This window comes from Momordica charantia (assembly GCF_013281855.1).
Source record: "Momordica charantia cultivar OHB3-1 chromosome 5 unlocalized genomic scaffold, Mcharantia_2.0 BLBB01000005.1, whole genome shotgun sequence".
NCBI classification, from domain to species: Eukaryota; Viridiplantae; Streptophyta; class Magnoliopsida; order Cucurbitales; family Cucurbitaceae; genus Momordica; species Momordica charantia.
The window spans coordinates 20,446,038-20,469,064 of record NW_028275163.1 but is presented as its reverse complement, the minus strand read 5'-3'; the positions used below and the strand labels follow the sequence as shown (position 1 = coordinate 20,469,064).

The following is a 23,027-nucleotide window of genomic DNA, read 5'->3' as shown; positions in this document are numbered from 1 at the left end:
AAGGTCTCGATGTCGAGGCCTGGTCGGCTATGGTCGGCCCAAGTGGCCGGGTTTCGACTTCCTTACCTGGTGAGTCCGCTCCTCCTCCAGTCCAACTCCTATCTTCTGCTCGTCCAATCTGATCTATAACAGGATTACATGACTCCAACACTCATGAATTCAAGAACGATAAAACGATATTTCAATATTTATATTTTGGAACAAATTGAAAACGAATATGACGAGAAAACAGAGAGAAGCAAAAACGTGAATGGCATGAGAGGTGTAATTTTAGATGGAGCATTGATAAGATTGCATGCACATATAAGAGAGAGAGGAAGGATTTTTAAATATGCTTTTGCATGCTAGAGAGAGAAAACAAAATTTGCCAAATAAGGTAGGAATCAGTGGCAGACTTGCATGGGGACTGCTCCCAAAAGTTTTCTTTTAAGAAATTTGTATTTAATTGTAGTACTTAGACAAATACAAATTATGAATTATGTGAGTAAATCTTGCTTAATAAAAGTTAAAAGGCTTTTAAAATATAGTCGAAAGAGGGGTAAGCCTACCTTGACTGATTTATTGATGTCAATTCAATCGATGTTGAGTACCGATAGTGTGAGGAGAAAATGGAGGAGAGGACGAGAAATAATGTCTTCTCGGCCTCTCTCTAATTTTTAGTTTCTTTATTTGAATTTAAAAACTTTTAGGATTTATATTACATTTTAATGTGTTTCACCAGAATTAGGGGAGAACCTCAACTTGCCTTATGGTCGAGGCTGAGCTGACGTGTTTTGAAATTAAATAAACTTCTATCAACTGTGTTCCACCACAATGAAAATCACATTGGAATTCTTGCGATAGTATCTGATGACTACTAAGTGGACCCCACTTGTCATCCTACAAGTTACTTAGGCAACCAAATGTAGTAAGGTCAAGCGGTTCTCCGTGAGATTAGTCGAGGTACGCACAAACTGATCCGAACACTCACAGATATAAAAAAAAATTTATGTACATGTGATTAATTGCTTGTCTAGAAAACACTTTAGATAATAACTTGCGTGTGGAAATTTGCTTTTTCTATTTTGAGTAGGTCATATGCTTATCTTAGAAAGTCATTTACACATCTCTCCAGAAGCTATATATTCACAAAAGAACAATCGCAATAAGAACGCCTGTCATGATTGATTTAGTGAGTAAAAGGTTTTGAAGAAACCAAAGTAATTAGTATTTTTGCCATTAACAGATATTTTTGGCTGGTAATTATTCCAAAAAAGACTATTAATTGCAAAAAGTTTATTGATTGATTCAGGGTGCCGCCCTCCTTCTTAGAACTCATTGGCTTCGTCGTCCGGCTCCTTAGATAAAGATGTTAGGATCGGTCGGCTCATCCTCGGAATTCTGCAACAAAACTGCTCATACCCGACAATGCAGGAAAAGCCATACCTAAGTTTATTGATGTCTACCTACCTAAATTTTAATACTCTACTAATTTATTTAACAATCAAATATATAGTAGAGTCCGACAATTAGTCTTGATACTCGTAAATATTAAAAAATGAAATTCACGGTAAGGTTGGGGCACGATCCCTCCACAAAGGACAAATCCAACTGCCCGCCGGTCAACGGGATTACGCACCCGTTTCAGTTTCAACCAAATAAAAAAAAAAAGTGATTTTTTCTAGTTTTTAAAACAAAAAATTATTCTGTGAACAAAGTATTTTATTTTACTATCGCTTTTTTTAATGCTATTCAAATTTGCGTCTTCAGCGACCCAGCCTTTGGCGGTTTCTCTCTCTGTCTGTCAGATTTTGATTCATTTGCTCATTATTTATACAATGGTTGAGTTTTCGGTATCCGGTTTGCCAGCAAGAGCCCAGAATCGCGCGTTATTATTTAATTCCAAGTCTCTCTCAATGGAAATCTCGATCTGTCGTTAAATTATTCCAATTGGCGTCTTCCCATTCCGACCCTCTGCTTCGGGTGCGTGTTCTTTGTTCCTATACTCTTCCATTGTTCGATTACTCTAATCATTGGTGTTCTCTAGTCAACTGTGGGGAATTGGTATCTGGGGTAGTGAAATTTTTTGGTGACTGAATTTGTTCTTGCATTTCATTTGTTGGGTCTAAGTTTTAAGGTTCTTGTTGGATTTATTTCATGGAAGAATGTCAGAATCTTGATGCTTTCTTAGTTGGAAAGATGATGTCCATAGCTGCACTTTGAAGCTAACGCTTAGGATTGGACTTTTTATTTCTTGAAATTTGTAGAGTATAGTTCATGTTTGTTTTGATTGTTGTTCTTTTAGGTGCTTTGGAACTCGATTGAGGGTGGAAATGTTGTTTTGATTTGATGTGAATTCGACAGACACCGTTAGGAGGAGACTGAGATAATGGCTTTCGCTCAGAAATTTAATTGCTCATGGTCTCTCGGGGTGTCAATTACTTCTATAATAGCATTGGTTACTGTGGTTCATTTGTTCTTCTTTCCTTTGATGCCTTCTTTGGATAACTTAAGGCGAATTCACAACTCTGGTTTCGCCATTAACTCGTCTACTGAAGCCTATAGCAACCATCCCGAACAAGATCCAGGTCCACAACCCGTCGATTTGAATCTTAAGTTTCCTCCTGATTCTCACCATGCTGTTATGTATCATGGTGCACCATGGAAGTCTCATATAGGGCGGTGGCTTTCAGGTTGTGATGCAATTATCAAAGAACTCCAGATTGTTGAGGTAGTGAGACATTTTGCATTAATTATCTGTATAAGTATAATAAATCCCTCTTGCTAGAGTAAGAGATGGTTTTGCTTAACATGCTTTTTGTTTCATTGTCTGGTACAATTTTTTTAAATGCCGATGATAGCAAAATAATGTAAAGTGGTCATTGCTCTCTTTCCATGTAAATAAGTTTCTTTAGAGATTTTTATGGAAGTTATCAGTTTGACTTCTGCTGTGTAACATTGATCTCTTTATAACAAACTAAATCTCTTCTGGCAGTTAGTAGGTGGCAGTAGCTGCAAAAATGACTGCAGTGGGCAAGGTGTTTGTAACCATGAATTTGGACAATGTCGATGCTTTCATGGATTTAATGGTTAGTTTTATATCTTCTCTTTATCTATTTCATGGATATTCGTCATTTTCCTTTTGAGAAACTGTGAGTAGAAATTTGTTTGAGTTTGTCCTCCTAACAGTATCAGAAGATTCTAGTGGCATTAAGTGCCACAAGAAGTATTCGGGTTAAGAAAAGACAGACTTGGGTTTGAGCTCAATTTTGATCGAACTATGTGTCCTTGATTGAATTTCCATTAGTATTTGACTTTTTTTTTGGTACACATTAGTATTGTGACTTATTGTCCTTATTTGTTGCTATAGAAAAGTGAAAATTAGCCCCAATTTGATAACTATGTTTTTAAAAATTAAACTTGTAGAGACTACTTTCACGAATGTATTTCTGTATTTTGCATCCGTCCTCTGTTTTCAAAATATAAGCCAAATTTTGAAAACTAAAAGAAATAGTTTTCAAAAACTTGTTTTTGAATAATGGTGAAAACATATTAAAGAAATTATGAGCAAATAAGCATAATTTTCAAAATCAAAAAGCTAAAAAGGAAATGGTTATCAAACAGACCATTTGTAATGATTATGATAAGATTAGTTACCTTATTAGCTTTTCTTCTGAACACCAATCAATACATGACCAACTGTTGTTGTGCACTTCACCCACTAAAAGTGACTCAATTGTCCAGATTTAATTGATTTGGTTTCCATTCAGTATTAAAATCCCTACCTCCGCCTGTAAGTTTGTGCAAAAAAGAAAAAATAATACACTTCTAGACACAGTTTTCTTCAGAAGAAACCCTTAAAAATATTCCATTGCTCAAAATTTTAAAACAGAGAGGTAGAACAAAAAAAAAAAAAAAAAACTTAAACCCCCTCCTCCGGGTGGAAGAAAGCCTGTTCTGTTTTAGCTAGATGTTCTAGAACTATTTTAAACTAATCTTAGCTGCACAACAACTGCTGTTGCAATAGGTGAAGGATGCTCAGAGAAACTGAAGCTTGAATGCAACCTTCCTGGTTCAGAAGGGGAACCATATGGGCCCTGGATTGTCTCAATTTGCCCTGCTACTTGTGACACAACAAAAGCAATGTGTTTTTGTGGGGAAGGCACAAAGTATCCAAATCGTCCGGTAGCTGAAGCATGTGGTTTTCAAATGATGTAACTATAATCCATATTCTTGAACTAAAATGTATCTTCTCTTACATGCAATTTTTTTGCTTGATTTGATGATGTCGTGATATCTGTTTTAGGTCGTACTCAGAGCCTAATGCTCCTAAAATTACTGATTGGACAAAGGCTGACCTGGATAATATTTTCACCACTAATGGAACCAAACCAGGATGGTGCAATGTAGACCCAGCTGAAGCATATGCTTCAAAGGTGAAATTTAAAGAGGAATGTGACTGCAAGTATGATGGTTTGCTGGGGCGGTTCTGTGAAATACCTGTATCTTGCATTTGTATCAATCAATGCTCTGGACATGGGCATTGCATGGGGGGGTTTTGTCAGGTAATTTCTCATGTATTATTTTCTTCTTTTTTACATGTTTAATATTTTTGGGGGGAGGGGGTGATGGATATTTTTTTCCTTTTTTTTTTTTTGTTATTTCTATGTTAGACGAGAAACGTGGCAAGAAACAGTCTATAAAAAGAAAAATGTGAACTATAATAATTTGGATGAATAAAGTTTCAAGAACACTTAAAAATATTATAACATCTAATAATAACAAAGCACCCAACCACTAGCTATGGATTGATGGAAGTATAACTATAACTATAAGTTTAAATAGGACTATCCAACTCCTCCATTTAGTTCCAAACCCTTTGACCATTTAGTTCCAAACCCTTTGAGAATCATGTTTTCAATCAAATAGGATCACTCTATTTTGTTGGCTTTCTCTATATCAAATTTCAAGGTGACCCACCCATTCAAACTGCTAAGGGTATGTCCCCTTCCACAAAAGCTATTTTTGATCATCCAGGGTAGCACTTTCCTCTTTTTTTTTTCCCTAAGACCTTAGCTAATATTTTGTTATGGGAGGAAACCATGGTAATAGGTCTGTACTTGCTAGTTCTTGTGGCTTTAATTTATTTAGAGATGAGGTAAATATTAGTTTCATTAGTGCAACAGTTGATCGTTGTCAAAAAAATGCTGGAACACCTTCAACCAATCATGTTTTAAGATGTTTACAATTTTTTTCAAAACTAGCTGTCTTATAGGCCAGGAGGTTTTGAACTACTAAGCTTTGTGGCTACCCTAAATATTTCCTTTTCACCAAAGAATCTGTAACTCCCTTGTGTTGATCTACTTAAACTTGTTTTTCCCGTCAAACGACTCAGAATTGCTTCAATATAGTGCATAGTTGTGAACATGTGAATAAATTTTCAATTTAAAGATTTCAAAGCCATGAACTGCATCTTGCAAAAAGTACATTGGACTATATGAGTTGGTGCGGATTAACTTTTACTTGAAGTGCACCCACAACATATCTATTAAAACTAATTCCCGAGGTCATAAATGAATATTTTTTGTTGTTAAATGAAAAGCATTATTTGCTTAGTAACGCACTTGGGGCTAGTTAATCTAAATGTTGTTACTAGCCACTGTTAAATTCTATGTTTATCCTTGTGTCATGTCATATTTCCAGTTCTAGATATGACAAATCGGATGATATGGTTGTAGAAATCCATATTTAAAACTTAATCGGATGATTTTCATCAACACTTAAGAACATCTCTGAGTTAAAGAGGAATTATAATAAATTCCTCCTAATTTGCTAAATGTTAGTCCATTATTACAATTTTTTTAATACGATGGATAATCTACCAGCTTTCTTGCTGAAGCTAAATCTGGCATGTACTGCAGTGTCACAAGGGCTGGTATGGAATAGATTGCAGCGTTCCATCTGTTCAAGTATCTGTGAGAGAATGGCCTCAATGGCTACTACCTGCTCGGATTGACATACCTGATCGTCTGCATATCACCGAAAAAGATCTTAAACCTACAGTAAATAAAAGAAGGCCCTTGATATATGTCTATGATTTGCCTCCGGAATTCAACAGCCATCTACTTCAGGTCTGGATGAGATAAATCTTCCTTTTCTAGTCACATTTCTAAAGCAAACTTCATACATAGCATTGATTCAGTATTGCAGGGGCGTCACTGGAAGTTTGAGTGTGTTAACAGAATCTATGATGACAAGAACGCAACAATATGGACAGAGGATTTGTATGGTGCAGAGGTACTACTTCTTAACCTTTTAGGTTTACTGATGATTTAATATTGTATCAAAGCATAAGCTCATGTGTTCAAACCTTTGCAATGTCATTTCTTGCCAATTAATATTGATTTTCCACCTGTTAATTAGGTGCCATGATTCCACCTAAGGTTTTCAGTCTAAGGATTGTTTCATACTTCAGCATATCTCAGCCTAGTCATCCTGTAGGATACGTTATAACAAAGATTCTGCTTGTGCTGCTTATCTCTTTGTAGATGGCCTTCTATGAAAGCATCTTAGCTAGTCCACATCGAACATTGAATGGTGAAGAAGCAGACTTTTTCTTTGTTCCAGTTCTTGATTCGTGCATCATAACTCGGGCTGCTGATTCTCCTCATTTGAGTACGAAGGTATGTACATACACACTTATTGCAGATCTTGTAAGCATACTATATCGTCTGGTTAAAATGTCTATGTATAGCTGGAATGCTCTCCATCTTTATAAACTGCTCAAATATACTGTCCGGTCAAATTATTTAGATGGAAATGTTTGTTATCGGCCATCGTTTCTTATTTTTAATAAATATTTGATTTCTTAATGAAGCTGATGAAACAGAATACAGAGTGGACTGGGGCTACCCCAAATGGTGAATGAATCGAGACAAAAATGATAGAGTTTCTGCAGAAATATCTTCTTGTTCTTTACAATCAATAAATATGAACTGTGTTTGGTATCCTTATTAGCCAACTTAAAGGCCTATCAATGCGATCTACCTGTTCAACATTTCACATGTTATACAAAAAGGTTATTGATCAATAAATAAATACTCTGTATGTGCTATTTGATCTTACTGCTGTAGATGGTTTTGTCACAATTACTATGTAGTTTTATTCTCTTCATTAGTCTCAGCTATTTATCTAAAAATGTTTTCTTATTTTCCCTTCGGTTTAATATCTTTAACTATTATGACAAGTCAATCTTCTATTTGTTATTAAAGCAGATTTACAATTCTATCTGCCGTTAGTTACTCGTCTAGCTTTGATAAGAGACGAGAGGTGTTGACCTAAGAGATTTGTTCGTCAGTCGTGTTTATGTAGGAAACAAGAATGCAAAAGACAAATTCATGAGTCAACTACTTTAGTAATAATAATTGATTGAGCTGAGGAAAGTTAGTTTGATACCCAAATTGGATGTATTTTTCAGGACCACATGGGCTTGAGGAGCTCTCTAACACTGGATTATTACAAGAAGGCTTATGATCACATTATTGAGCAGTATCCTTACTGGAATCGCTCTTCTGGACGAGATCATATATGGGTACGTGTTCCATGAGGGTAATCATCCTTTGCATTATTAGAGGAAATTGTATCATGTGTGCTTATGGAAATTCTTTTCTTCTAATGGTAGGTCATGTATATACTACTAATACATCAAATTTATGTCTGAAGACAGTTCTTTTCGTGGGATGAAGGTGCTTGCTATGCCCCCAAGGAGATATGGAACAGCATGATGTTGGTTCACTGGGGTAACACAAACTCTAAGCATAACCATTCAACAACAGCATATTGGAGTGACACTTGGGATAAAATATCTTCTACCAGAAGAGGGAACCATCCGTGCTTTGACCCCAATAAAGATCTTGTGGTTCCTGCATGGAAACGTCCTGATGGGAGTAGAATGAGCAAGAAACTTTGGGCTAGGTGCAGTTCATGATTTTTCTAAATCATCTCTCTACGCATGCCTTTTCTCTAGATTTGTTGCTACAGTCAAAAGGTGAGTTAGTTTAAATTCTTAATACAATATTTTGCAGACCACGCGAAGATCGGAAGACGCTCTTCTTCTTCAACGGAAATCTTGGACCTGCTTACCCAAAGGGGAGACCAGAGTCCACGTAAGATATATAAAAGCTTTCTGCAATATCGGACTGATTCCTTTTGAATATGCGGAGAATTTTCCTTCCATACCCCATCAAGTTTTCTTTTAAAATTTGTGATATTAGAACAACTACAAAAAAATTATTGGTATTTAGGTAAATTTAACATTTATGTTGCTTTCATGTGAAACAAGGATATTATGGCTAGAGCTGTCAGGGATTGTATACCTTCAAATTTGCCTAAATGGCCTGATGAACAGCTTTGTTGTTTTCAGGTATAGTATGGGCATTAGACAGAAAGTAGGAGAAGAGTTCGGATCGAGCCCGAACAATGAAAGCAAACTTGGTAAACAACATGTCGACGATGTTATTGTTACCCCGTTACGTTCTGAAAATTATCATGAAGATTTAGCAAGTTCTATTTTCTGTGGTGTGATGCCTGGTGATGGTTGGAGCGGTCGTATGGAAGATAGTATTTTGCAAGGATGCATCCCTGTCATCATTCAGGTAAACTGCACCTTGATTTCTGCTAATGTGGAATCGGGCGCTTGGCTGAAAAGTGATTTTTAAATAAAAGTATTTTTCTATAAGCACTTTTTGGAAAAATTACTACTTTAGAGGGTGTTTAGTAGAGCTTCCCAAGTGACTTTGCAATATTGAAAGTGCTTTTTAAAAAATCTACCATAAATAAAAGTTATTTTAAAAAGTTTGATTAATTAATTATTATTATTATTTTTTTTTTTTGAAGAAATACTTAAGAGATGATTATCCAAAAAGTGACTTTAAAATAAATAGTAGAAAATAATATTTTTGGTTGGTTTAACCACATTGGAACCAAACTAATTTGTTATTAAAAAACACTTAAAAAATTGGTAACCAAATGTATGATTCTAAAGCATTTTTATGAAAAGTATTTTGATAAAAAGTGCTACTAAAAGGAATGTCAAACTCGACTACCACCCTTAGTCGTGTAAATGTTTTAGCTTGTCATATGTTCCAAATTGTTTTTCAGATGGTCTATATCGAAATAACTAGTATGTGTTGAATGCAGGCCCCGAACTTTAAAAAGTGGCTGGTTTTCTCCTTTTGATTAAGTTATATCTTCAGCATGTGCTTGACTTTGTCTATTTTTCTTCATCAATTCTCTCTCGCCTGTTGTCGTTGCTAGGAGAGATCTAAATGCATTGCACACTGAAATCGTTGATTAAATTTTTAATGGATCTGAGACGTAAGAATAATGAACAAATAAATGGTTGTTATCACCTAAGTTCCATTAGTTTTCAGTTAGTTTTCTTGATATAGAATCATACTATGAAAAGGAAACCGAATGAGATGACAAGAAAAGCACTACTTGGCATAATTTTGATGGTTTCTTTCTGCTAGTTTTTGTATTTTGGGTCTGAGTAATCTTCCAACAACCATGTTTTTGTGATCTTTTCTTTCCCTATTTTTCAGGATGGAATTTTCCTTCCATATGAGAATGTGCTCAACTATGAGAGTTTTGCTGTTCGCATAGGTGAAGATGATATTCCGAATATGATCAACATTCTTAGGGTAATGCTTTGCTGTATTTAACTTGTGAATGAAATCAAAACTTAACGAACAAATGTCGAATCATTTTGCTTATGGATCTTGGTTTTACAGAGATTCAACGAGTCAGAAATTGAATTCAAGCTATCAAATATACGGAAAATCTGGCAGAGATTTTTGTATCGCGAATCTGTTATGCTGGAAGCTCAGAGACAGAAAGCCGCTTACGGCTATCTGGAGGATTGGGCAGATGAATATTCTCATCTTATCGAAGACGATGCTATTGCTACAATTTTACAGGTAACAATCTTGTTAAAAGTCATGATACCAGTAGCATGCACTACAAAAATTATTCTTCTTCTGATAAATACAAAGTATAATTGTCATTCTAAGCTTTAGTACTCTACTAGAGAGATGTTGGGTGTACTATTGGCTGTAGCTTCCGGCCTTTAAAGTCAGTAGCCACCTACCTAACTAAGATATTAAAATCTCATGTATTTCCTGACAACCAAATATTGTAAAGTGAAACGGTTGTCTTATAAAATTAGTTGAGATGCGCAGTCAGTCAGTCGTAAGCTGGCGTGACACTCACACCACACACACAATTCACATTCGAGATTATATAACAAATTATTATAGCTTTACTTGTCTATATACCTAGTTCTTTCTATGCAACTCATTTGAGCTTATTTCTTGATCTTAAATTTTCCAGTGGATTATCTTGTAGCTTCCATTTTCATGGTTATGGTCTGAGATTATGTGTAGTCATGCAAGTGTCTGGAAACTTGTACTTGACATTATTTGGCTTGTCACTGTTATTTCGAGTAGGTTCTACACTACAAGTTGCATAACGATCTTTGGAGGCGGAACGTTCACTCGAAAAAGGAGTTCGGGTTACCCCAAGAGTGTCTAGTTCAAAACAACTGAAAATCTAGCCCTATATCAAATACTCAAATCTGTTGCTGCATTCATCATGGCGTTAAAGAAACGGCAAGATGTCAAGATGGCAGCTTATTTTTTTCATCCAGGCATTCCCGATCTAGAATATGACTACATGGGAGCTCGAGATGACTGCATCGTCCTCTTTGATACTGCCCGGAAGCCCAGCTCTCTTTCCTTTCTCAATTTATGATTGATTTTTGAACCAAATGTGAACCACAGAATAATATGATATGTTCCATCATTCCATTCCCCCACCAAAAGTATATTCATTAAGGATGTTTCTAGTAGCAGCAGCTTTGTTATATTTTTTTTTGGACAACTCATAGTCGAAGCTTCGCTCTCCTATACCGAGACGCCTCAAGGCCCAGGCTTAGATCAAGAATTTTCTTGTTAAGCTCGCCCAAAGGTCGAATGTGCAACCTCTGGGTAGGTGTTATTTAGGTTTGTTATATTTTTTTGTTAGTAAGAATGATCCAGAAATGTAATTGAAGTTCTTTCATACACAGTTTGAATAAACACTGTTGTCACCTTGAAAAGTAGTTGGTGAAGGACTTCTGAATATATTGTAGCAGTAATTTGAGTTAATATGGTTATAAAGCAGTCTTGAAGGTAAATGTTGATCAAGAAAGAGGAAGAAAGAGGGCATTTTAGGATTATTATGGTAACTAAAAATAAAATGAATGATGAAAACTTGTCAAAATCATTGGATTGCAAATAAATCCTTAAAAAAAAAGAAAATCAAATTTCTTTGTTGCATTGTAATGGGTTGAATTTGTAGTTTTTTGGGGAATGGTAAAATAATTATTTATTCCCTATATTTTTTAATAGATAGTTAAATAAAATATGATGCTAGTGCTCTCAAAAAGGAAAGTTAGTCCTTAAAATTTATCTTTATTTTTAATTTGATTTTTAAAATTATATTTTAATTAAAAATCAAGGTTTAATAAGCTCAAATACGATTTTTTGTCCTAAAATTTATCAAAATTTAAAAAGATCAAAATAAACCATAAAATTTTAGGTTTAAATCTGTCCGAACTTTTGAAATTTTATTTTGATATATATATTTTTTATCAGGTTCATTTTGATATCTCAACTCTCAAATTGTCAAAAAAAAAAAAAAAAGGGCATTTTGCCACTGAACTTTCAAAACATAATTGTTTAGGTATTAACCATTATTTTGACACCTAATATCTTCTATCCAATGTTCGTCGACTTTCGAAGTCATATGCTTCATCGGTTAAATAATTAACAATAAAAACTAAAGTAAACATTTCTTTAAAGTTTAGAAATTAAAATAGACAATCTATTTTGAGAATAACTTAATTAATAATATACCTATTACCTTATCTAAATTGAATGTTCAATATTTCATCCTACGACATAATTAAATTAAAAATATAGATTAAAGTAAATATTTTAAAGGCTTATAAGATAATATTGAGAGTTTAACGATTAAAAAATGTTTGGACTTAAATTTCTGAGTTTAAATACTACTTTACTTCCTATCCTATGCTTTCAGTTCTTCGTACTTTTAAAAAATAACAATTTTGATTTATTCATTATTTTAACCAGTTGAACTATGCTCAAGTTAGCGTATTAAAATTTTTTATAGTATATAAAATTTATGTTATAATTAGACAACGAAGACCATCACATTTTTAATAAAGTACAAAGACAAAAACCAAAGGTGGGAAAGTTTGTGGACTAAAATCAACCAATTTTGAAACTAATATAATATTTAAACATAGATTTTCACATGAATAGATTACGAAACTAAAAAGATTTTATTTTTAATTTTTAAATTCTTAAAAAATTTTTCATGAGCATCATTTTTGAAGGAACAAGATCGTCATCATCCGAGTGTATCATAAATTTCAGTATAGAAATTAGAAATTCATTTCTGATTCAATCGCTTTTTTCTCTCTGTAGCGACGAGAACAGCGGCAACGGCGATGGAGGGAGCCAAAACGAAGAAGAAATCAGCTCCGGTCTCTCTCCAACAATTCGTTTCCATCACCGCCCCACTTCTAGACATGGAAAAGGTCCTAATTCTATGCTTATTTGAATTCCTCATCTTCTTGGAGTGAACTTTCAGTGTAAATTTTACAATGAATGCTGAGTTGCAGATTGTTTGTGTGACTTTTTTAGCAATCAATGGCTACTCTTTTTATCTTTTGTCAGTACAGTAGTGAATATCTCGCGATTGATATAGTGGTGGTATATTTGATCGTTACAGGAGGCAGAAATATCTGCGTCTATCAGCACAGGTGCATCCAGGAACTTGGAAACTGCCCAGAAGAAGGGTTCTACTATTCTCAACTTGAAGTGTATAGATGCTTCGGTAGTTTTAAACTTCATATATTTAGAGCTTTTGATTGAAATTGAAATGCTAACCAATATGATTGTGCATTTTTTTGTTTTGATGATGGCTGTAGCGTTGTATTTCTTATAGTTTCTTCTGCCTTGAATTTCTCTGTTAGAGTGGACTCATGGGGAAAACTCTTCTTGAGTTTCAATCGAACAAGGGAGATGTTCTTCCTCCTCACAAGGTAAGAAGTAGACAGTCACCTCCGTTTACTCATGGAGCACTAGTTTTGAAAATTATTAAATCACCTGTGGAATAATATTAGTTCAATTTATGAGGCTAAAATGTGATGAATTGATATGAAATGGGAGGATATGACATTGCATAATTTTGAACTCGAAACTTCTTATTCTAATAAAGCTTGGATTGTTTGGGATATATTTTATCATTTCAATTCATTCTTCAATAATGTCCCTCACCTGTGATTCTGTGAGGTTGGACTAGAGTGTATTTAATTATTTAATCCTTCTCAACCTTCAGTGTAGTTGAAGCAATAGTTTTTCTCGAGTAGTCAAAGCATCAGGATAATGATGCTGATTTTCAGGTTTCTGTATGATTGAGGTCTATAAACAAAAATTTACTTTCTTTGTTTCTTATCTCAAAAAAAAATTGTTTTTTTCTTTCCAATTATCAAAGGTAGAAATAGCTACTTGGCTTTTAAATATAGTATTGTGTTTCACGTAGGCTACACATGATGATCAAAGAACTCCTTGCAGTATAATAAAATAGAACTTTTTAAGCGCTTATGCTTAAAAGCAAATGATTGCAAAATTTTTCATAAGTAGCAAACTAATACTCTGCTATTCGTGACACCTGCTAGTGTCATGGTCTTTCTGATTTATTTTCATTTATGTTCCCATCTATCTATTTTCCCCTCAATTACAATGGAAGGGCATTCCTGTTCCTGTAACTATTCCTCATTTTACACCCACTCTAATTGGTGGCTTATGTTACTATTGTTGCAGTTTAGCACACATGATGTGGTGGTTCTGAAACCCAACAAAGCTGATTTAGGTTCTCCTTCTCTTGGGCAAGGTGTGGTTTATCGGTTGAAGGTAAGTTTCACTTCAAATATAGGATTATTATTTTTTGTGATTGGTTTGATATGGGTGATCCCCATTTTCACCGCTGGTACTGGTAATTTAGAAGTAATATCTACAGGACTCATCAATTACTGTTGCTTTTGATGACATCCCAGAAGAGGGTTTAGCCAGTCCTCTGCGGCTGGAGAAAGTAGCAAATGAGGTCTGACCAAACAAAGCTTTTAGTACTTTATTGCTTTTATTTTTTGAACAATTTTGAACTTCAAATTATATATATATATATATAATATTGTAATTACATATCTGAGGAAGATATATTTTCTCATTTATTACTTACCTTTTTAATCCTTTTATTTTCTAAAGTAATAATCTCACGACAACAAATTGAAGAACCCAGGGAATTGTATTATAATTATTTGACTATCCACTGTAAAAGGAATTCTGATATTTACTTCTGATGCAGGTGACATATCGTAGGATGAAGGATGCCCTGATACAATTGAGCAAGGGGGTACAAAGGGGACCTGCTGCTGATCTTATTCCTGTATTATTTGGAGAGAGGCAACCATCGATGTCCAAAACTGATGTTAAATTCAAACCCTTCAACTCCAATCTTGATCACTCTCAGGTTAATGAGCTGATTATTTACATTACCTAACATGTTTACATTTTTTTTCATAGATTATTACTTTTTCAAGTTTTCTTTCTCTTCAAGTGGGTAATTTGCGGTTAATACATGCATTTGTGCTTTCTTTCTAAGAAAAATAATCTCTGACTTTGGCTGAGATCTCCCTGTTGGAATGCAAATTTGTGTTGAGCTTTTCTACCTTGTGGCTTTAGTATTACTTTTAACTAGCGAGAAGGAGACACTTTCCGTAGGGTAAGATAACAATTTATGTCCAAAGTCCATTTTCTCCCTTGAGGAGTTTACAAGAATGTACCTCAATTGGAATAATTACATAGGGAACGGGCAAAAATTTTTTGGGAAGGAGAATTGTTGCAAACCTCTAGATGACTGGGGTTTCTCACATAAGATCTTACCAAATCTACTTCATTCTTTATTTTGATCTATTGGTGAGTGTTTTTCATAATTTCCTCGACCCCTGGCTTGGGATTGACTCGTAAATGTCCTTTCCTTTTCGATATTGTTACTCTCTATGCACAATTTTCTAAATTAAAAAAGAAAGGTGGAACCTAGTCTAGGTATAGGATCTTGACTACATGCTTTTGACATCATGGGAAACTTATAATCTTGCTTCAGCATAATAAGTGTCCCTCTGCTATTCTCTTTCCATTTATGCTTACAATTGTACATATTTTACTCATTTAAGCACCTCTGTATTATATGTTTACTCCATTTATTCTCCTTTATTCAAAGAAAGATGCCATCACGAAAGCTCTATCAGCAAAAAATGTATTTCTGCTGCATGGTCCTCCTGGAACAGGAAAGACCACAACAGTGGTGGAAATTATCTTACAAGAAGTAAAGCGTGGATCAAAAATTCTTGCATGTGCTGCTTCGAATATTGCTGTCGACAACATTGTTGAGAGACTTGTTCCTCACAGGTAACAATACTGCAATTTTCTTGAGTTAATTGGTCAAATGAAAACTGTAAGTAACCTCCAATGATTGGTAACAATAAAGAGAGGAATTCTTTCACTTCTTAAGAAATTCGGGTTCAAATTAAAGCACTCAAATGTAAATACTGTAGCTTCCACTCCCCTAAAAATTGTTGGAGAAATTCCTATAGATTTGCAACTTCCTTACTCTCCCACTAAATTACGCCAAGGACAAAAGTATAGTTTGTAAAAAACTTTCCTCTTATGGGATTAAAGAGTATAGCCTAGCAGTTAATCTGTGGCTATTGCATCCTCTGATTAGCAATAAAGCTATCTCCAAAAGTCTGGAACAACTAACACAAAATACCAATGTACAAAGGATTTCTCATCTTCTCCTTTTGAAGCATTTTTTTCAGTTCATGGATGACCCGTATGCCAAACTTTGGTACATTATAAGTTGAATTTTGTAACATATTCCCTTCTTTAATATGTTCTCATAGAAATTATATGCACAATTATTGGCTGATGGAAAGGACGTTTATGATTCCCTGTTCTCTTTTACTACACAAAGTGGGCAGTTCATACATATGATCACTTATCCTATCATGCTTATGATTAGAGTAAAGTTGGTGAGACTGGGACATCCTGCTCGTTTACTTCCTCAAGTGTTGGAGAGTGCTCTAGATGCTCAGGTATATATAATCATCTATTTGGCAGTAAGAACTGAAGCCGGCCTTTTGTAATGGTATTTTTTTTTCTGTACAATATTACCCAAAAAGTTCTGGTATTCTTCTTTGGAACGTCCTTTTTTTCTCTACTTAATTATGTGAGAACCAAGCATGTTTCATAAGGACTCCACCTCAATGAACATGTGAAGGCATCTGAGGGAACTTCTGATTTTAGGAACTGACCTATCCTGGAAACTATCAGAAACTTACTTATTGTTTTATATTTGACTAGGAATTGAGTCATTCTTTGGTTGACCCTTCTTTGTTTTCCACTTGCTGTCTAATTTTCTGGCTGATTTAATTTATCGTCCATTGCCAAGTAAAATGTTCTTCTCGCAATTTTCATCTATATTAGGTCTTGCGTGGGGATAATAGTTCTCTTGCAAATGACATCCGGAAAGAGATGAAGGTAAAACTCCATAATCTACACTTCAGCGTCTTGCTTATTTCTTATCTACCAAATTTTGTATGTGAGATTGTAGTTCTCAGTGCTGATCATAGTACAAATAGGAGTTTATAAAAATTGTGGTCGAGAAAAATGCATACCAGTCGTCTGTCCATTGATGCCAGCAATAAATGTAATTTTGGATTTCAACTAAAGCCAATGTGGCATAGAAGCATAAAAACGAACAAAATCAACGTAAAGCTAAGTTGGCATGTTATTTGATTTCTTGTTCTCTCTCCCAGCATCTAGGAGTTAAGGACAACCTTTTCTGGTATACATTGAAAACCAAACATATTGTTTAAGGTTTTATTCAAGTTTCTCCATTTGCAAAAGCCTTCTTTGTTAAAATCTATCAGCAGCCTTTCCTGTTTTATAATTCTGCTGGATCGTGGATTAGAATTGCATGTCTTTTGTCTTTTCTTTTTTTTTTTCCTTTTTTTTTTTGTGTGTGTGTTAAGGCGTAGGCCCAACTTACAGTATCAGAAGCCTGCAACGTGAAGGACTATCTATAGTACACAGCCTAGAAGGTTTTTCTTTTTTTTTTCCCTTTTTTTTTTTTGTGTTAGGCGTAGGCCCAACTTACAGTATCAGAAGCCTCCAACATGAAGGACTATCTATAGTACACAGCCTAGAAGGTTTTTCTTTTTCTTTTCCTTTTTATTTTCCCTTTTTGGTGGGGGGATGAATAGGTTGTCTGACTACTTTGACTTTAGTTATTTTCAGATTTTAGCCCTTCAATGTGAGTATCAAGTAAATAACAAGAGAGACAGAGACTGACACTACCAATTTTTAACGTGGAAACCCATTTATAGGAAGGGTCTGAACTCATAAAACTCATGGTTGCTACACCTATCACGAGCACAATGCCTTATCAGTTCATATGCACCAACTTTTGTAGTGAACTGCAACTTACTGTATACTTCTTTCACGGGTGCTGAGTGTCACAACCATACTAGTAGAGAGTAGGTTGTGACGCCCACGTAGTGTGCAAGTGTCAGCGACAAGCATACGTCGCCTATCGGGCCATGTCGAGGGCCGAGAGAGAAGTGTCGTGATGCGACCAAGGAGGATGGTGCATCACCTAACACACCATATGGATGTGCTTAAGAATGCCTAGAGAAGGCGTATGCAGAATGCAAGGCGAAGGCGATGTCAGTGGTGTCGGTGACAAGCTCAACGGGGGCCAGTTGGGGCCCCGAGCCATGACCCTGGAAGTCGGGGTTCCGTCAAGAGTTTGGACGAGCGGCTTTAGAGTTAGATGCATATTGGTGAGATATGTAAGCACGCCAAGTTTCATGTCAATCGGAGTTCAGACTTGCGCTCTATGTTGGCGAGTGACTCCTCGCCACTTTCGACGTACATGCCTGCCAGACCAAGTTTGCCTTAGAATGTACCTTAGGGGGAGGCATGGTGTTGGCTCTCCACCACCCCTGGGCCATGTCAGGGCCTAAGCGAGCCACCCCATGGCACATGCGTGTGTCATGGCGAGGGCGAGTGTCTAGGGCGACTTCCGTCGAGGATAGCAAACTCGAGGACAGTGTCGGGCGGCACGGGTGTGCCTGCATTGCGCCTCGGTCCATGTGTCGGAGGTTGCACCACGGGGGTCCCTATGTGGTACGGTATGCTCGAACGACACGGCACGAGCGCAAGAGTCGTCGTGCCACGATAGTGTCCGGATGGTTGGATGTCCGGAAGGTCCCGATCATTAAGACAAGCACATGGGTCGGTTCTTGGTATGCATGCCCAATTGAGCAGCGAAGCCCGATGACATCCCGATGCTCGGGGTGGCATTCTAAAGTACCGGTGGGCACCCGGTAAGTGAGAAAAAACTAGTCTTGGCCCGGTAAGCGGCAAGACTCATCCTGGTTGCAAAGTTTAATCATTCTTTGTCCGAAAGTTGGCAGGAATCATCCCGGCAGTACCCGATAAGGTCGTTTAGCCCGTTATTGACTAGTTTCTCGGCAGGAATGGTCTTAGAGGCGTCTGATGGGCCCGATAAGCTAGTTTTGACGTAGTTAAGCGGCAGGAATCTCCCGGTTGTACCCGGTTGGCGTTTTAAGCTCGTTCTAGCCCCGTTATGGGTCAGAACTCATCCCGGTAAGGTCCTGGCTCATCGTAGGAGCAGGAAGGCCGAGTGGCCGAGAACCAAGATGGTTGAAATCAAGTTGCGACGTCGCGTTTAGAAGACCTTGGCCTAGAGTAGAGGCAAGGTAGAGCCGTGGGGTTGGCCTAGCGTAGAGGCAAGTCGGCTAGAGTCGCATTAGAGTTGAAATACACGTACGGGCGACGTGCATTGTCGAGACAAGTGAGAATTCTGTTGCAAGTGAAGCTCGGTCGAGGAAGAAAGAACCTCGCCTAAGGTCCGACGAAGCCACAAAGGGGCGCGAAAAGTGGATTGGAGCTAGAGTTCCTCGTAAGGCTGGCCATGGTCGAGCTTAGATCATGGCGCCGCACGGTTGAAAAATGTACGACCGTGACACTGTGCACTATGATTTATTCTTTCTTCTTCCTTCAAAGAAGTTGCATAATTCTACTTCAAGTCAATAGAGCAACCGACGGGTTTTCAAAAGCTTTTATCCTCTTCCAGAAAGATTCGTTTGCACACTCAAATTCCTAGCATATTAAGAAATGTTATGATTTTCAAGTTCATGGATTGATTTCCCCTCTTCTCAAAGCTTTTCAGCACTTACAAGAGGTTGAGAAGAAAGATGAACACTCGAACAGTCACACTATCTTACAAGAATAGCAGTATGATTTCTTGGATAACTCTCTGAATGTCTCAACTTTTGTTCTCTAGGTCTTTTGTGTGTTTTGAAGTGAGGCGAGGCATTCTAGTACATGGTTTTGTTTAAGTCAGTGATCCTTATCTGCTTTCAGACAGATCATTTGTGTGACCGGAGCTCAGTTATTCAAATTTGTTCTGTGCTATTTTGATAATGGAGAAATCCTTTGCTTGAGTAAGGGCGTATTACTTTGCCTTGTTTCCTTTTTTATATTCAGTCACTTGAGAGAAGGTCTTTTTCTTGAGCGAGTTTCTTGCTAAGTCAGTCCTTTGTTAGTGCATGCGCTTCAGTTTGATGAAATAATTTCCCCCTCTTATTCCAAAGTTATTCTTCCTGTGCTTCTTCTGAGCTAACTATTTTTCAGGCATTGAATGGGAAGCTTCTGAAAGCGAAGGACCGCAACACACGGAGAGACATCCAGAAGGAACTTAGAACTCTGTCAAAGGAAGAGCGGAATAGGCAGCAGTTAGCGGTAACAGATGTAATAAAAAATTCAGATGTTGTTCTAACAACTTTGACAGGGGCATTCTCTCGCAAACTGAATAATACTTCATTTGATTTGGTAATAATTGATGAAGCTGCCCAAGCACTTGAAATTTCATGCTGGATAGCGCTATTAAAGGTAATGGTTAACAATGCATCTTTAAACTATGCATATTGTCGTCGGTCTAAAAGCAGTTGAGACACATTATTTCTCAAGTATGGATGTACTGGTATATTCTTTTCATGTTATTGCGTGTTCCCTTTACATTTTCTCTTTCATACATTTCTAACATGTCACTTAAGTTCTGATATTCTTAGATATCTGAAGAAAAAAACAGCTGATTTGTTATTTGGTAGTGATGATTATCTTGGGGACATCGACTTGAAAACGTAAATCTAATGTTGAAAGAAGACAATCTTATTTGAAATGCACAGTTTATTCTTTTTCCATAAAAAAATAACATGTGGAGAATGCTTTCTGGAAGTAACACAAACTTCTTGCTTTCAAAAGTTGATATTGTCGAGCACAATTTAAAAGAGATGATATTTTCTTTAGGCGTCAAGATGCATTCTTGCTGGAGACCATCTTCAGCTTCCTCCAACAATCCAAAGCGTTGAAGCAGAGAAGAAGGGATTGGGAAGAACCCTATTTGAACGCCTGGCCGATATGTATGGAGATGAGGTGACGTCCATGCTTACTGTCCAGTACCGTATGCATGAACTCATCATGGATTGGTCCTCAAAAGAGCTTTATGATAGTAAGGTGCTTGTTTCATATCTATTTGTGATCTGTGGATTGCATTTTCTTTTGTTGAACTTAGAATTGTTTGGCTGATTCATGAACACGAGAATTATGGACTTTGATTGCTCTGAAATACAGATCAAAGCTCATTCATGTGTTGCTGCACATACGCTTTATGAACTCGAGGATGTGAAAAAGACACCATCAACTGAACCTACCCTTCTGCTCATAGACATCGCTGGGTATTGCACTTCATCCTTAACTGAACCTTTTTTGGGACTTCGTGGATATAAAACGTAAAGGGGTTCCATCTTTTATTGCATGAAGGTTGCCCAAACTCAAAAAAGATATAAAATTTTTACCCAAAATGGCCATAAGCAAGGATACATTGTCTACCTTATTGGAAAGGGAGATGATTGTAATATGGTTGTCTAAGACTGCCTGGTTTAAATACTCTTTTGGTCCCAGTACTTAGCTTTGGTTCATTTTGGTTTCTGTACTTTCAAAATGTCCATTTTTGCCCCTATATTTTTAACTTTAATTCATTTTAGTCCCAGTACTTTTGAAACATTCGTTTTGGTCTGTATACTTTTAAAAAGTGATCATTTTGCTCCCTCCATTTTCATTTTTATTTCATGTATTTCAATCAAAATTTTAGTGTGAGACTTTACACACTAAATTTCTTGAAATGTAGCTATATATTTGTATTAAATAGTTTCCATTGTATACAAAATTTAAGTTAAAAAATTTTACAAATAGAGACTAAAATGATCATCTTTAAAATAAAAGGGATCCAAAACAGACTCTTTGAAAGTACAGACTAAAATGAATAGAAATTAAAAATATAAAGATCAAAATGAACATTTTGAATAGAAATTAAAAATATAAAGATCAAAATGGACGTACAGAAACTAAAATGAACCTAAGCTTGAATCAAAGCAGAAAGTACAAGGACCAAACTTGTATTTAAACCATGACTAATTTGTTGATATTAATGCTTTGTGTGTCTAATTTTATGGCTCATAATGATCTTCATCAGGTGTGAAATGGAAGAAAGGAAGGATGAAGAAGAAAGCACATTAAATGAAGGTGAGGCTGAGGTTGCTATGGCTCATGCAAAGAGACTGATCCAAAGTGGTGTCCAAGCTTCTGATATTGGAATTATCACCCCTTATGCTGCACAGGTAAAAAGGTTCCTTCTACTTCTACTCAGATTGTTCTACAACTGATCAGCCTTATATGACAAACAAATCCAATCAAATTAATCCAATACCCTTTCTAGTAGCCAGTCTTCTAGGCACAATGTTCGAGCCAACATGTATTTCGCCTTACAATCTTTCTGACTTGCAGGTTGTGTTACTAAAAATGTTGAGAAGCAATGAAGACAAACTAAGAGATATTGAAATCTCTACAGTTGACGGGTTCCAGGGAAGAGAGAAGGAAGCTATCATCATCTCCATGGTCCGTTCAAATTCAAAGAAGGAGGTATCATCTCTTGTTTAATATAATTTATGGATTTCAAATTCTGGAGGACTTGCACTAGAAAATTCTTCTAAAAACATTGCAGGTAGGGTTCTTGAGCGATCGTAGACGAATGAATGTAGCTGTTACTCGAGCTAGAAGGCAATGTTGTCTGGTTTGTGACACCGATACGGTGACTCACGACGGATTTTTGAAGCGGTTAATCGAATACTTTGAAGAAAATGGTGAGTATCTTAGTGCCTCTGAGTATCAGAATGAATAGTATGAAATTCTGGCAATATGGCTCCAGGGTCTTTCACCGTATGTCTCTATTTAGGCTCGTCTAGAGGGGACTGTTTATCTGAAAAGTGGAATTTGTAGAATTATAGTTTCTCCTAACAGTGGAAAAATTTATGGTATAATATTATAGACATTGTTTCTTTGTAGCATAGTTGTTCCATCGATCGCCAAATTTTGTTATTATGTTTTCTTAATCTGAGACGAGATTTTATGGTCTCTAGGTTTGTGTTTCTCTGCATAATGTTTCTTAAAAATGCAATGAATATTTCTATTTTGTTTTTGTTTTTGAAAAATAAGCTTAGAATCGTTACTTTTAACCTTTGTCAGCACAATTGAAAAGGCTAAAGACCATTATAATTTTTTTTTATATTTTGAGTAAAAGTGGGGTGAGAATTCAAGTTCATGCCTTTTTGATTGGAGATATGTGCCAATTATCGTTGAGTTAAGTTCATATTATTACAAGTTACTTTACTTCAAAATAGTAAAGAAAATAAATTTTATTGTCGCAGGTTAATGACT

At 36.1% G+C, this 23,027-nt stretch overlaps 2 protein-coding genes across 3 annotated transcripts; both read left to right on the top strand.

Moving 5' to 3' along the window:
- The first annotated feature begins 1,738 nt into the window (after positions 1-1,738).
- Positions 1,739-11,159, top strand: LOC111021567 (exostosin family protein). Of its 2 annotated transcripts, none has more exons than XM_088124535.1 (15): positions 1,739-1,962; positions 2,344-2,710; positions 2,975-3,068; positions 4,007-4,193; positions 4,286-4,544; positions 5,901-6,110; positions 6,190-6,276; positions 6,528-6,662; positions 7,457-7,570; positions 7,706-7,953; positions 8,064-8,144; positions 8,402-8,633; positions 9,582-9,680; positions 9,771-9,956; positions 10,485-11,159. In XM_088124535.1, exons 2-15 carry the CDS (start codon positions 2,369-2,371, stop codon positions 10,581-10,583), a joined length of 2,373 nt encoding a protein of 790 aa, XP_087980661.1. In that variant the 5' UTR covers positions 1,739-1,962; positions 2,344-2,368; the 3' UTR covers positions 10,584-11,159. The 2 variants fall into 2 exon arrangements, with proteins under 2 accessions (XP_087980661.1, XP_087980660.1); XM_088124534.1 differs by having other exon boundaries at positions 2,285-2,710.
- Positions 11,160-12,374: 1,215 nt separating this feature from the next.
- LOC111021557 (DNA-binding protein) lies at positions 12,375-22,654 on the top strand. Its single transcript, XM_022298572.2, has 15 exons — positions 12,375-12,640; positions 12,835-12,939; positions 13,079-13,147; positions 13,929-14,018; positions 14,125-14,208; positions 14,470-14,634; positions 15,385-15,572; positions 16,186-16,258; positions 16,650-16,703; positions 19,887-20,144; positions 20,562-20,768; positions 20,886-20,989; positions 21,787-21,931; positions 22,098-22,232; positions 22,315-22,654. Exons 1-15 carry the CDS (start codon positions 12,551-12,553, stop codon positions 22,489-22,491), a joined length of 1,944 nt encoding a protein of 647 aa, XP_022154264.1. The 5' UTR covers positions 12,375-12,550; the 3' UTR covers positions 22,492-22,654.
- The last annotated feature ends 373 nt before the right edge of the window (positions 22,655-23,027 follow it).